This window comes from Benincasa hispida, chromosome 11, assembly GCF_027475165.1.
Source record: "Benincasa hispida cultivar pf3 chromosome 11, pf3_genome.v1.1, whole genome shotgun sequence".
Classification (NCBI taxonomy): Eukaryota; Viridiplantae; Streptophyta; class Magnoliopsida; order Cucurbitales; family Cucurbitaceae; genus Benincasa; species Benincasa hispida.
This window is the reverse complement of record NC_143488.1, coordinates 59,451,862-59,468,363: the sequence shown is the minus strand read 5'-3', so window position 1 is coordinate 59,468,363 and position 16,502 is coordinate 59,451,862. Positions and strand designations below refer to the sequence as shown.

At 29.3% G+C, this 16,502-nt stretch overlaps 1 protein-coding gene and 1 pseudogene across 1 annotated transcript; one reads left to right on the top strand and one right to left on the bottom strand.

Moving 5' to 3' along the window:
* Positions 1 to 963: 963 nt before the first annotated feature.
* On the bottom strand, positions 964 to 7,144 carry LOC120090121 (immune-associated nucleotide-binding protein 1-like). Its single transcript, XM_039047634.2, has 2 exons — positions 6,855 to 7,144; positions 964 to 1,837 (listed from the first exon to the last, which is right to left on the bottom strand). Exons 1-2 carry the CDS (start codon positions 7,045 to 7,047, stop codon positions 1,140 to 1,142), a joined length of 891 nt encoding a protein of 296 aa, XP_038903562.2. The 5' UTR covers positions 7,048 to 7,144; the 3' UTR covers positions 964 to 1,139.
* A 3,701-nt stretch (positions 7,145 to 10,845) lies between these two features.
* Positions 10,846 to 14,148, top strand: LOC120090743 (immune-associated nucleotide-binding protein 3-like; annotated as a pseudogene).
* Positions 14,149 to 16,502: the final 2,354 nt, after the last annotated feature.

Below are 16,502 nucleotides of genomic sequence, written 5' to 3'. Positions count from 1 at the left end.
TGTTGCTGCAGGAGCATATTCGAGACATGAAATGAAGAAAATGTCTTCTCTAAGATATCAGAATCAATAATTTTCTCTCCACATAATAACAATTTCGAACTGATTTTAAATCACTTGGAGTTGTAATCATTTATTGATTTGAAATCTTATAGCCTCAAGTGCATCCACTCATAACGAGATTTAGGAAGAATAACAACTTTTTTGATGATCATACCTCTCTTCAAATTTTTCCATAAGATACGGGGATCTTTTATTGTAAGATACTCCATTTTCAATCCTTCGTGAATATGATGACAAAGGAAAATCATAGTTCTTGTTTTGTCCTGACTGGATGTTGTATTTTCTTCTTTAATAGTCTCCCCAAGATTTATAGCATCTATGTGGATTTCGGCATCAAGTACCCATGACAAATAGTTATTGCCGTTAGTATTAAGGGCGAAAAATTCTAATTTTGTGAGATTTGTCATGGCAGCACTATCATAAAATATTGTACTTATGTTATAAATTTAATAGATATAGAATATGCAAAAAATATATAAATAAATAAATTTATTAATTATAACGAAGAGGAAAAAACCAACATATGTTTAGGACCTATCTTTAGCGGGAAAAAAGATAGGAGCTTATGCTGATAACAGGTAGTGAATTTGAGGAGTACATCGGCAACACGAATGGTAATAAAAATATAATATTAAAATAAATATAACATAATAAAATAAATAAATATTAAAATAAATAAAACATAATATATAAATAAAATAAAATAACAAAATGAGAAACAAGAAATCTCAAATTTCTCCACTTTCTCCAATTTATATAGAATTTGTCCAATGTGTGTGTGATTTTAAGATCCACAAAATGCCACTATTTATAGGCAAAGTGGCGAGTAGGATGTGGACTTATATGGACGCCAAACATGAATAATTACAACGCACGTGGATAACATGAAGAGTGACACATGACTTTTGGGACACTAAGCAATGAACATCTATTTATTATTATAATATTCATAATACTTTTTATTTTCTTCGTATATTTATTCAACCATTATTACCACATATATTATGTGATAATATACACACAATTATATATAATTTTTTCATGTGGTTACATAAATTTATTATCATAATAATATGTAGTTAGACAATAGTACAAATATATTCGATTTTAGGTGGAGCTCGAGGTGGCCTTCTTGCTAGCACTTCTTGTTGATGTTGTTGTAGCTCTAGCAACTGTACCTGCAAATCAGTGAGTCTTTGAATATCATTCCCATATTGTTTTTGCATCTCTTGATATTTCTCTTCCGCTTTACGCCTTGCTTCTCTTTCTTCTTCTATTTGCTTCTCAAGTGTGCGTTTTATTTCTTCCGCCTTGTCCTCAAACTTGTTAGCAAGAAACAAGCTATGTGTAAATGCTTGTCCTCCATTTTGGTCCATCACTTCTTTCACTAAATCTAAAAGCTTATTCACTTGTTCACTTTTCTTGCTTCCACTGCTGGTTTTGTTGTCAAAAAGTACATACCGTCCCTTGCAAGCGGCTAGGATATCCTTTAAGGCCACAGGACAGCCAAGCAAGTAATCGTCGAAGGTGCCGCCTTCATCGTCGTCATCATCGTCATCGAATTCGTCGCCTCCAGTGAAGACTACAACACCATAATTTACAATCATAGATCCGAATAAATTTTGCAAGGTTTTGAGGGTGGCTTCTTCTTCTTGAGTGAATCGGTTTTTCGCTGAGAAAACCAACAGAACAGCATGAATGCCTTCCCTTACTAATTCCAAACATTTCACTATTTCCCTCGTGACGTGTTCTGTTCCGTGGGATAAGTCGAATAGACCTATACAATTTTTTCCAATACATGCATTAGATTGAGAGCTGATCAATGTCAATAAGATTTTGTTATTCTGATTTTTTTGTTTGTTTGTTTAGGTCTTGCTTTATGATGTTTTTTCCGTTTTTTATTTTGAAAAATGTGTTTGTTTCCCACATTTTCTTTACCTTGGTTTCATTTTTATTAAATGAACATTTTATCTATTAATTTGACTTAGAATTTAGAAAAATTTTCATAGATAGAAAAAATGTCAAACTATTAACAGAAATAAAAAAATATATATATTGATAGACTTCTATTAACGTCTATCACATAGTATCAATGACAAGCTTCTATCAGCTTCTATTACCGATAGACACCGATAGACTTCTATCAACCTCTATCAAAGAAGATCAAATTTCGCTATTTTGTGTAAATAGTTTCTTTTATTTTCTAGAGATTTTCAAAAATAGAAAAATAAAGAAAACTATTTCACAAAATCTAGTAATAATAATCAGTTTGTTTTTGCCAGTTTTGGAGGCAACCAAGATCCAAATCAAACCAATCGATTTTATAAAAAATGATCCAAACCTATGTCCAATAAACAACAAATCAATGGATTGGTTTCTATTTTGTTCGGCTTATTATCAATTTGGTTCTCATTTTTGGCATTTTCTCTTTTCTTCTAATTTTTTATATTTATTTATACTTTTGTTTTGAATTGGTCCTTTTTGCTAATTTTAAATTAAAATTGTGTATTTTTTTTCTATAAATTGAAATTATACATGTTTTCTTGGTACTTTTTTCTCCATAATAATTGGTCTTTTCTTAAACAACAAATATATAAGCACCATAATAATTAAAATACTAAAACATAGCTAAGGATATGTATATAACCTCGGTTTGATTTGGTTTTGATTGGTTTTTCGAATAAAATTAAATCTGAACCAATACTTTTTTGTTTTCTCCAAATATAAACCAAGATGGCCAATTTTAACTAAAAACCAAACAAAACTAAAGGATAGGCTTGAGTTGGATTTTTTTTTTTTTTTTTTTCGGTTTTTCGTTGCATTCCAAAAATCTGTTACATTCCCTATTCCATATTTATTTATTCTCACATCTATTCTAAAATTTTAATTGATTCAATTTATTATAACAACAACTTTTTTAAAAAATATTAAACAATTCAGATTAATAGTTGTAATTTAAATCATATATATTTTGAAATAATTATATTATCATAAATTATAAATTAATACTAATATAAAATATAATTGAAAGTATAATCTACTAAATTTAGTATTAATTTATGAAACACAACAACTAGTTTTTTCTAATTTAAATTTAAAGTTTATTAAACATTATTTTACTTTTGAACTAATTTTTCTAAGAGGACAAGTTTTCTGGGTTTGGAAAATTGCGGATTGAGTCTTGAATTTTAATCCCTTTTGGATTGAGTCTTTTTAGTAATTCTGTAAAAAAATGTGCTTTTATATATTAAATAAACAATATTATAACTATTTTATAAAGTTTCCTTAAATTTTTAATGGATAGTAATTCAGATTCACGATTTACCATATTTTCAATCATAGCCGGAGGACCATGGCTCTGTCAATATATGACAATTGTAGGTTGAGACATCGTGAGAGGAAGATACTAATTTTTCTATAGGAAAAATATTTCTTTTAATTTAGTCCTTAAATTTTAAAATGTTACAATTTTATCATGTTTGAATTTGTTAGAATGTGATCCATAGTCTTTTAGATTTACACTTTTAATTTTGATTTTTCACTAAATACTCACTTTTAGTTTTTGACGTTAATGTCTATTAATTAACTTATTTTAAAGGGTAATTGCAATTGGTAGCATTTTTTGGAATAATAACTAACTGTATAACATCATTTTAAATTACAAATATAGCAAAGTCTATCCGTGATAGACTTCTATCAGTTATAAAATCCTACCAATAATATGGTCTATCACCGATAAACTATCTAAATTTTGTCATATTTGTAATTTTTTTATATTATGATTATATCTATTGATACTTTGGATCTAATTATTATATTTGTAACTGTCCTTTTTTTAAATGAAAAAACTGTTGAAAATATTTACAAATAATAGCAAAATATCACAGTCTATCTACGATAGACCGCGATAGACTATTATCTGTATCTATCTAGACACAAATAGTAGTCTATCATGGTCTGTCGTAAATATACAATGAAATTTTACTATATTTATAAGTATTTTAGTTCATTTTTCTATATTTTGAAAAGATAAGTTTTTTTCTATATTTTGAAAACATCCCTATAAAATGAAATTTTATAATTAATTCTAATAAGGGTGAAAAATAGCAAAATTTAATTAATTATAATTATTATAATTTTATTAAATTAACCCATAGATATTTGATACTAAACAACGGAAGCAAGAAATAAATAATAAAAAAAATCCAGCTTAAAAATATATGACATAAAACTTAGGAATCAAATTAAAATAAAATTCAAACCACAAGGGTAAAATTGTAATGTTTTGAAATATAGGTATTAAATTGAAATCAAATTTAAAAAGTAAAATAAGTGTAACATTTTAAAACTCAATTTTTTTTTTCCTTTCCTTTTCTATATTTTCAAATCAAAAAATGCGTCGTTGCTCCATTTTTTGTATTCTTTTTTTAGGAAAAGTACTTGTAACTATAAGTTGGGCATATTTTTTTCGAAAAAAAAAAGCATATTTTGTCTCGTTATCCCTTTTTCGATCACAATTTTCAGCACGGTATGATACTCGAAAGAAAAGAACATGAAGTAATAACTTTTGATTAATGTGATTATGTTCTATTTAGAATCCATGTTAATTCTAAAAAGAATATTAATAATACACGTTAATTAGAATTTTTAAGATTAAATAAAAAATGCCATCAACTTTATCTTTTGTGTCAAGAATGTCTATAAAATTTCCGAAGTTTCAATAATACTCTTAAACTTTAAAAAATGGTTCAAAAATACCCTTGCTATTAGTTTTGGATGGAAACAATTAAAGTTTTGTTTAGAAAAATACCTTTAAACTTTCACAAATTTAAAAAATGTGTAAAACTTAATAAAAGTTCAAAAATACCTCTACCATTAGTATTTGAATAGAAACCCTTAATTTCTCGTGAGAAAACTAACTTTAAAAATTAAAATAAAAAGTTAAAAAAATGCCCCTTCAGTTAATATGGTGATTAACTTGTCCGAGGTTCTAAGTTCGAAACTAACCAACTTTAAGATAAATTATGTAGATATCCTCATCTTTTCATATAGATACTCCCATACTTCTCTTAGTTTTCCAATTCTTAGCTTACACCAATTTTCTCAACAATCAAAATAAAAACCGAAATTTTAAATTAAAACACAAAATCCCACAAAATCCCACAAAATTTCACAAAATTCCAAAATCAAAATCTCCTCTCAAAATATACCAAAACAATAAATAGTCAAATAAAAATAGTATTTGACTATTAACACACATAAAACTAGTATAGTACAATTTTGTTAAAATATGCAAATCTTAAAAACATTTGGTGCTTTATTTATTATCATTCTTCTTATTATATTCATATACCTTAATTAAAGTGTACAATTTTATTTATTATTTTATTTTAAATAAACAAGTGTCAAATAGTTAACAAAAAGGGGAGTAATAGTGTATTGAAGAAGGGAGGGAAGAAAAATATGGAAAATAGAGAGGTAGGATGGTATCAACGGTATCTGTTCATATAGCAAAAAAGGTATTTTTTTAACTTTTTTTTTAATTAAAGGATATTTTTGAAAATTTTGAAAGTTTAGGGATATTTTGTTACAAAACTTTAATGATTTCCATTCAAACTAATGGAAAGGGTATTTTTGAACTCTTTTGGAAGTTTTAAGGCAGGTTTTTTAATTTTTGAAACTTCAAATGCATTTTACACACAAAGTGTAAAGTTCAAGAATATTCTTTTATAATAACCAATTTTTTAAGTAATGACTAAAAGATAAAAATAAAATTTTATGAAAGTACATAGGTCAAAATAATAAAACTTAGAATTTATGTGTAAAAAAAAACAATTTAAAAGTACCAAAGAAATAGTATTTGGCTATTAACACACATATAACTATTATTGTACAATTTGGTTAAAATATGCAAATCTTAAAATCATGTGGTGCTTTATTTATTATATTTCTTCTTATTATAGTTCATATACTTTAATTAAAGTGTGTAATTTTATTTATTTATTTATTTTAAGATAAACAAATGTCAAATAGTTAATAAAAAGGAGAGTAATAGTGTATTGAAAAAGAGAGGGGAGAAAAAGATGGAAAATAGAGAGGTAGGACAGTATTAACAGTTTCTGTTCATATAACAGAAAGGGTACTTTTTCTTAATTTTTTTTCTTTTTTAGTTTAAGGGTATTTTTGAAACTTTTTAATGTTCAAGGGTATTTTGGAACAAAACTTTAACGTTTTCCATCCAAACTAACGGTTAGGAAATTTTTTTTTAACTCATTTTGAAAATTTAAGGGCAGTTCTTTTAACTTTTGAAATTTTATAAACATTTTAGATACAAAGTGTAAAGTTCAGAAACATTTTTTTTATAATTTAGCCAATTATTTAAGCAATGATTAAAAGATAAAAATAAAATTTTATGAAAGTACATAGATCAAAATAATAAAACTTAGAATTTATGTGTAAAAAAAAAATTTAAAAGCACCAAATAAATCAAACTTTGAAAATATATTCAAGTCATGTTATTCTCAAATATAAGAAAAGCGAACCAATTTATTTACAAATATAGCAGATATCACTCTATCAATGATAGACATTGATTGATAATAGTAGTCTATCACAAATACACAGTGATCGTTGATAATAGTCTATAAATGTCAGTCATTGATAGACAATAAAATTTTGTTATATTTGAAATATTTAAAAATGAGAGAAAAAGATTTTTGATAAAATAATTGAGTTGGCTACACAAAAATAAATGCGTAATGTATTGAATGATTAATAAGTTGCTTATTTCTTACCGGGAGTATCTATGACATTTATTACTTGTCCATCTGACCGTTCGCATGTTTTCATCTCGGAAGTACTTGTAATGCCCGTAGAACTTCTCTTTGACTTGAATAACTTCTTTCCAAGAATACTATTTCCAGTTGCACTTTTTCCATTTCCAGTACGCCCCATTAACACCATAGTTAGGGGATAAAGGTCTGCCATTTAAATTAATATTTAATATGAACAACCTAAGATAGACTTCAAAACCTAAATTAGATGATGTTGTGGTAAATAAAATATAATGTTCTCCCTTTTATACAACCATAAAACTTACTTGTCACTGTCGCTTTTATGACTAAATTAAAATGCAAGCCAAACCTAAGCTATCTAAGTATAAATTCTAAGCTTAGGCAAGGGAAAAGCTAAATAAAGTGAATTGGATATGTAATTAACGAATCTCTCTAAAGAAAAGGGGAAAGAAAGGAATCATCCACCGTACAATATAGAACAATTAGAATTCAAATCACAAAAGAATCCTCCACCGTTCAATATAGAACAGATAGAATTCAAATCACAAAAGGGTTCTTCTGGGTTAGTCATATAGTTGCTGAATTGATTATTATAGTTTTGGGTTTTAATAATGTGTTTGGAGTGGAAACTATTTTAATCTATAGCTGCTAAATTTGTTATTGTAGTCTTTATATTATAATAAAGTGTTTGGACTGGAGACTATTTTAATATGGATTATAATAGTTTGTATTTGAGATGTAAATTATTTTAGTCTGAATAACAAATGATGAGGGAGAAGGCTATAAAATATACATGATAGACAATAAGAGCTTTTAAATAATTTGTATTTTATAATAAATAAAAACGTTATTGATTATAATCGGAGATCCAAACATTGTGTGGGCTATTTCACCTACAAGTTGGAGGCTTGAACGCCCCTAAATTGTTCCTTATAAATTATTATCTCAAAAGAGAAAAAATATATCTTCCCTCAATATATACGTATACTTGATCTCTTTTTATTATTATTTATTTAAAATAAAAGAATATCCAAATGGAGAAATAATAATATTTAGGGAAAATATAAGGAATATCATAAACTCTTAATCTATGCTATAAAAAAAATATATCATAAACTTTTGATTTTCTCTTTTACCCATGTTAAATGATGGTCATAAGATTATCTTCTGTAATTTGACTTTTAAATCATTAAATAAACTTCTCCCTCTAATTTTGAGCATCACACATAAAAAAATAAGAAAAAAACAAAATTTGATCTATTTTTCTTGAGAACCGCCGAAAAAAAAATTCTATACTATCTAAAAAGGTTATAGGAGAGAAATTTTATTTTTTCTTTTGCCCGTTTTAGATGATGGTCAACGGTTTATCTTTGGTAATTTGACTTTTAAATCACTTAAGCCTCATTTAGTAATCATTTTATTTTGTTCTTTGGTTTTTAAAAATTAAGCATATTTTTTTCCTCATCTCATACAATAATTTGCATCTTTATGAAATACAATGGTTGAATTCTTAGTCATTCCAAAAAAAAAAAAAAAAAAATTTTAAAAGCTACTTTCGTTTTTAAATTTTGGTTTGGTTTTTTAAACCATTGATAAAAATTAGATAATCAAGAAAAAAATTTGGAGGTGGACATAATGTCTATAGGCTTAATTTTTTTTAAAAAAAAAAAAATCAAATAGTTACCAAAATACAACAAGGCCTAATAAACCTCTTCGCCTAATTTTGAGCATCACAGGTAAAAAAAACAAAAAAAAAAAACAAATTTGACACTATTTTTCTTATTGAGAATCACGAAGAGAATAAAAGAAAATCAAAATTTGATGTTTTTGGCATTTACATGTTAAAAGATACCAAGTTTTGTCCCTATTTTTATAGAATCATCTATACTTATCTAGAAGGAGCTATGGTGGAAAAAAAACTTTTGATTTCCACTTTTGCCCATTTCAAATAATGATAATAGAGCCATTTTTAATAATTTGATATTTGGTAGAGCCTATGTCGGAAGAATTATTTATTTATATCTCTGTCGATGATGTTATGGTAGGTTGTAATGTATATAGAGATTGTATGTTAGAGGTTGATGGTGTAGCCATGATAATTGACTTGATTCCCTTAGATCTTTAGGAGTTTGATGTTATTATGGGAATGGCTTTTCGGTCTAAATATCATGCATATATGGACAACTATATAAAGGAAGTTGTATTTAGGAAACCAGGTGGACCTGAGGGATTCAAATTCAAGACTTAGATTTGGTTTGAAATTACTGTAACTTTTAAAATAATTACTAATAATTGTGTTCTTAGAAAAATTAGTTCAAAAATAAAATAATGTTTAATAAACTTTAATTTTAAATTAAAAAAACTAGTTATTGTGTTTGATAAATTAATACTAAAATTTAGTAGATTATACTTTCAATTCTTTTTTATATTAATATTTAATTTATAATTTATGATAATATAATTATTTCAAAATATATATGATTTAAACTTTAATTATTAATCTGAATTGTTTAATAATTTTTTTTTAAAAAAATTATTGTTATAATAACTTAAATAAATTAAAATTTTGGAATAGATGTGAGAATAAATAAATATGGGATAGGGAGTGTACCAGATTTTTGGAGTGCTATAAAAAACCAAAAAAATTAAAAAAAAAAAACCAACTCAAGTTCATCCTTTGGTTTGGTTTGTTTTTTAAGTATAAAATTGGACATATTGGTTTATATTTGGAGAAAACAAAAAAGTAATGGTTCAGATCGAATTTTTATTGGAAAAATCAATCAAAACCAAATCAAACCAAGGGTGTATACATATCCTTAGCTATGTTTTAGTATTTTAGTTATTATGGTGCTTATATATTTGTTGTTTAGGAAAAGACCAATTATTATGGGAAAAAAATGCCAAGAAAAAATGTACAATTTCAATTTATAGAAAAAAAAATACACAATTTTAATTTAAAATTAGCAAAAAGGACAAATTCAGAACAAAAATTTAAATAAATATAAAAAATCAGAAGAAAAAAGAAAATGCCAAAAATTAGAACAAACAGATAATAAATCGAACAAAAGATAAATCAATCCATTGATTTGTTCTTTATTGAACATTGGTTTGGATCATTTTTTTATAAAATCGATTGGTTCGGTTTGGTTCTTAGTTGCCCTAAAACTGACAAAAACGAACGGACTATTATTCTTACTAAATTGTTAAGAAAGCTAAAATCTAAAAGTTGTATCTAATAATTTTTGTACGTTTGATCAAATTAAAAAGTGATCCTTATGGATAGATTAATAAATTTTTTTTATTAAACAGTTTAGGTTGGTAAGAATTTCGTATAGCGGCAAACACAATCTTAAAACTCTACCTTGGAATTCTTGATTCATTTTCTTCCATTTAACACCGACAAAGCAATAGTCTATCTTAACAATTGAAACAAAAAACCAATAGTCAAATAAAAAATAAAAGCACATTTAATCTGTTATAAACACTTCAAAAAATATAAAATCGCATTCACTAATGATTTTGTTTTTAACTTTCTATTTCTTGATTTATAATTGTTTTTTGAATCAGTCTTTAGGATTTTTTTCATATTTATTTTTAGAAATAATATTTAACAATTATAGTTTTAAAAATTATTTTTTAATGTCTTGAAATACTATTCGTGAAATAGTTTTCTTTATTTTTCTATTTTTGAAAATCTCTAGATTTTAAACTTATTTATGTATTTATAATTAATTAATAGAAAATAAAAGAAACTATTTACACAAAATAACAAAATTTGATCTTCTTTGATAGAGGTTGATAGAAGTCTATCGATGTCTATTGATAACAGAAGTTGATAGAAGTTTATCATTGATACTATGTGGTAGACGTTGATCGAAGTCTATCAATATATTTTTTTTAATTTCTGTTAATAGTTTGACATTTTTTTTATCTGTGAAATTTTTTCTAAATTCTAGGTCAAATTAATAGATAAAGTGTTCATTTAATAAAGATGAAACCAAGGTAAAGAAAATGTGGGAAACAAACAAATTTTTCAAAATAAAAAAACGAAAAAAACATCATAAAGAAAGACTTAAACAAACCAAAAAATAATTAAAATAACAAAATCTTATTAACATTGAATAGCTCCCGATCTAATGCATGCATTGGGAAAAATTGTGCAGGTCTATTCGAATTATCCCAAGGAACAGAACACATCACGAGGGAAATAGTGAAATGTTTGTGACAAAGCAGACACATCAACCCCTTTGAAAAACAAAGAAGACCAACGTGGAGCCTACACAACAGCCACCATGAATTTCCTCTCTCCTCAACCAACTCTGGTGCAACAAATTGATTCTCCTACATCTGCATACAAAAAAGGACAAAAACAGTTTTGATAATATTCCTTTTCTTTTATACTCCTTGTCGTATTATGCATTCAAGTAGTGTATAAAAAAAAATCATTCATTCATTCATTCTATATATATACAAAAAAAAAAATCAGAAAGAAGAAATAGGTTGTAAGTCTTTTATTCAAAAATAGAAAGAAGGAAGAAAAGCCTTCTTGGCAGTGTGTTGTCTCTGTCTCTCCATCACTCTCCTTTCTTTTAAAGCTTTCTGACTCCAGCTTCTTATCAGCAGCAAACGACTCAAAAAAAAAAAAAAAAAAAAAAGGCAAATCCACCTGCCAACTCTCTGCCTACAATTCCTAGTATCACCAATAATGGGAACATCTCAAGTCCACCTCTCAATCAGCGGCTGAATCAGGTGACATCCATAAAGATGGATAGGTCAAATTTTCTTCTCTGGCAAAATTTAGCTTGGCCAATACTTAGAAGCTATCGTTTAGAAGGTTTCTTGACTGGAGAAAATTCCTGCCCCAGTCATTTTTTAGTCAGACAAACAGTGAAAGTTCTGGTGAAAGCACAAGTAATGATCCCAGCCCTATATCTTCAGCAGAGGCTACTCTGCAACCTAATCCAGCCTATGAAGCTTGGATAGCTATTGATCAACTGCTCTTAGGTTGGCTCTATAACTCCATGAGTCAAGACATTGCCACTCAAGTCATCAGACATCAGACAACTAAGGAGCTATGGGAAGATGCCAAAGAGTTTATTGGTGTTCAGTCAAGAGCAGAAACTGACTACCTCAAGAGGATGTTTCAACAAACTCGCAAAGTAGCCTTAAAAATGTGTGAGTACCTAACGTTGATGAAGAAATATGTTGATAATCTTGCCCTTGCAAGTTCACCAGTGTCTTCTCCTGATCTCATATCCCAAGTGTTGGCTGGCCTCAATGAAGAATACAATCCGGCTGTTGTAGCCGTGCAAAGCAAAGGCACAACTAGGTGGTCTGATCTTCAATCTAACCTACTGTCCTATGAGAAGAGGCTTGAATATCAGTTGGCCATCAAGACAGGCATCACCGGTATGGCCAATGTGTCCATTGCTTCAAATTCACCCTCAGTTAATGTAGTGCAAAATAATCAGTTATCAAATCCTTATAGAAACTCCTATGGAAACAATCAGTCATTCAACTACCGAGGAGGAGGGGGAAGGAACAGAGGGCGTGGCCGATGGAACAATGCCTCCACAACCAGGCCTACTTGCCAAACCTGTGGAAAAATAGGCCACACTGCCGATATCTGCTATTTCAGATACAACAAGGAGTTTAACAACCCTTGACAGACTCATAATCGAGCTGAATCCACCCAGCTCCCACCCAACAGACATCAGGAACAGCAAACCTCAACTTTACTCACTCACTCAACCGCTGCCTCCCCCAAAACAGTTGTTGACCCCAATTGGTATGTTGATAGCGGAGTTTCAACTCATGTCACTAGCAACCCCACCTTTCTTCAATCCTCATCAAGCTACTTAGGTACTGATAAAGTAGTTGCTGGAAATGGCTCTCCTCTTTCTATATCAGTCTGGACATTCCAATTTGCATACTAAGAATGGTGTTCTATCTTTACTAAACATTTTATATGGGTGCATAACCTTCTCACTGAAGTTGGTTTCTCTCCAACCGGAATTCCAATCCTCTAGTGTGATAACATGGGAGCTGGTGCATTGGCTGCAAATCCTGTCTTCCATGCTCGAACTAAACACATCGAAATAGATGTCCACCTCATTCGAGATCTCGTCCTCAGTGATCAACTACATGTCAGGTATGTTCCCTCCTCAGAATAGCTTGCTGATTGTCTAACTAAAGCTCTCCCAATTCCAACCTTTTCCTACCTACGAAGCAAGCTCGGCCTAACTCAGTTACACACTCGCTTGAGGGGGGATGACAAAGCAGACACATCAGCCCCTTTGGAAAACAAAGAAGACCAACGTGGAGCCTACACAACAGCCACCATGAATTCCTTCTCTCCTCAACCAACTCTGGTGCAATAAATTGATTCTCCTACACCTGCATACAAAAAAGGACAAAAACAGTTTTGATAATATTCCTTTTCTTTTATACTCCTTGTCGTATTATGCATTCAAGTAGTGTAAAAGAAAAAACCATTCATTCGTTCATTCTATATATATACATAAAGAAATCAGAAAGAAGAAATAGGCTGTAAGTCTTTTATTCAGAAATAGAAAGAAGGAAGAAAAGCCTTCTTGGCAGTGTGTTGTCTCTGTCTCTCCATCACTCTCTTTTCTTTTTAAGCTTTCTGACTGTTTGGAATTAGTAAGGGAAGACATTTATGCTGTTTTGTTGGTTTTCTCATCGAAAAATCGATTCACTCAAGAAGAAGAAACCACCCTCAAAACCCTACAAAATTTATTCGGATCCACGATTGTGAATTATGCTATTGTAGTCTTCACTGGAGGCGACGAATTCGATGACGACGATGATGACGATGAAGGGGGAACCTTCGACGATTATTTGCTTGGCTGTCCTGTGGCCTTAAAGGATATCCTAGCTGCTTGCAAGGGACGGTATGTACCTTTTGACAACAAGACCAGCAGTGGAAGCAAAAAGAGTGAACAAGTGAATAAGCTTTTAGATTTAGTGAAAGAAGTGATGGAAAAATGGAGGGCAAGCATTTACACATAGCTTGTTTCTTGCTAACAAATTTGAGGACAAGGCGGAAGAAATAAAACGCATGCTTGAGAAGCAAATAGAAGAAGAAAGAGAAGCAAGGCGTAAAGCGGAACAGAAATTTCAAGAGATGCAAAAACAACATGGGAATGATATTCAAAGACTCACTGATTTGCAGGTACAGTTGCTAGAGCTACAAAAACATCAACAAGAAGTGCTAGCAAAACGGCCACCTCGAGTTCCACCGAAAATAGAATATATTTGTACTATTGTCTAACTTGTAAACATATTATTATAATAATAAACTTATGTAACCACATGAAAAAAATTATATATAATTGTGTGTGCTATCACATAATATATGTGGTAATAATGGTTGAATAAATAAATGAAGAAAATAAAAAATATTATGAATATTATAATAATAAATAGATGTCTATTGCTTAGTGGCCCAAAAGTCATGTGTCACTCTCACGTTATCCATGTTATAATTATTCATGCTTGGTGTCCATGTAAGTCTACATCCTACTTGCCACTTTGCCTATAAATAGTGACATTTTGTGGATCTTAAAATCATACACACATTGGACAAATTCCATACAAATTAGAGAAAGTGGAGAAATTTGAGAATTTTCTCATTTCTCATTTTGTTATTTTATTTTATTTATTTATATATTATTTATTTTATTATTATATTATATTTTATCACCATCTGTGTTCCCGTTGTACTCCTCAAATTTACAACATGTTATCAGCATGAACTCTTGTCATTTTCCCCGCTAAAGGTAGATCCTAAAGGAATGTCGATTTTTCCCTCATTATAATCAATAAATTTTATTTCATTTTTCATATTCTATATCTATTAAATTTCTAACATAAAAACAATATTTTATGATAGTGCTACCATGACAAATCTCAGAAAGTTAGAATTTGCAGCCCTTAATATTAACGACAATAATTATTTGTCATAGGTATTTGATGCCGAAATTCACATAGATGCTATGAATTTTGGGGAGAATATTAAAGAAGGAAATACGACATCCAGTCCAGACAAAGCAAAAGCTATGATTTTCCTTCGTTATCATATCCACGAGGGATTGAAAATGGAGTATCTTACAATAAAAGATCCTCGTATCTTGTAGAAAAATTTGAAAGAGAGGTATGATCATAAAAAAAAAAATAGTTATTCTTCCTAAAGCTCGTTATGAGTGGATGCACTCGAGGCTACAAGATTTCAAATCAGTAAGTGATTACAACTTCACATTATTTAAAATCAGTTCGAAATTGTTATTATGCAGAGAGAAAATTACTGATTCTGAAATGTTAGAGAAGAAATTTTCTACATTTCATGTCTAATATGCTCCTGCAGCAACAATATCGAGGAAAGGTTTTAAATAGTCTTTTAAATTAATTTCATGTCTTTTCGTGGTCGAACAAAATAACAAGTTATTGATGAAAAATCATGTATCTGGACCAATCGGGACAACACCATTCCCTGAAGTGAATGTTATGAATGTTAATAATCGTAGTCAAGGTCGTGGTCGTAGTCATGGTCGTGGTCGTAGTCGTGGTAGAGGAAGAAATAATTATTATTTTCGTGGTGGTCGAGCTAATCCTTCAAATTTCGAAAGAACCATGCAAAATGATGACCACAAAGGAAAAGCTCCACAAGATAAAAGTTCAAAGAGTGTTGAAAATAAATGTTTTCGATACGGAATGACTGGGCATTGGTCACGTGTCTGTCGTACGTCAAAACACTTAGTTGACCTCTATCAAGCCTCTTTAAATAAAGAAGAAAAAAATGTGGAAGCAAATTTTGCATACGAGGATAATGACATATTTGACCCATCCCACATGACAAGTTTGGATGTGGTGGACTTTTTTGAATTTCCTGAAGAGAAGATTGGCACAGTTTGTGGAACATCAAATGTTTCTTTTGACTTTGAGAATATTTAGCCTCGCCATTACAATTAGTTTATGGTCATGAGCCAAATATTTCCCATCTAAGAATTTTTTATGTGCAGTATATATTCCAATTTCTTTACCACAATGCACTACGATGGGTCCTCAAAGGAGGTTAGAAATATATGTTGGATATGATTCCCCATCAATTATTAAATATCTTGAACCCATGACGGGTGATGTGTTTACTACATGATTTGCTTATTGTCATTTTAATGAGAGAAAATTTTCAACATTAGGGGAGGAATTAAGAAATTGGAAAAAGAAATTACACGGAATGCATCGTTATTATCTCCTTTAGATCCCCATATAGATCATTGTGAACTTGAAGTTCAGGAAATAATTCATTTGAAAAATATAGAAAATCAATTACCAAATGCATTTATAGATGGAAGGAATATAACTAAGTCACATATACCAGTTGAAAATGTTCCATAAAAAAATGATATCTCAACACAACAAGTTGTCACTAATGAGTCTGGAACACGCCAGAAGCGTAGTAGACCAGTAGGTTCCAAAGATAAAAATCCTCGAAAATGAACAATAATTAATAGTGAAAAAGACTTTGTTGAGGATGTACATACCCATGAAGAAATCCTCGACATGACTAGTGAGGAAGGTGAAATACCTAAAGATAATAATGAGATTTTAATAAACTATGTCATGTCA

Coding starts and splice junctions, on each gene's coding strand:
- LOC120090121 (XM_039047634.2), bottom strand. CDS start 7,047: ATGGCAGACCTTTATCCCCTAACTATGGTGTTAATGGGGCGTACTGGA. Junction 1,838..6,854: donor AAATGTCATAGATACTCCCG/GTAAGAAATAAG, acceptor AAAATTGTATAG/GTCTATTCGACTTATCCCAC.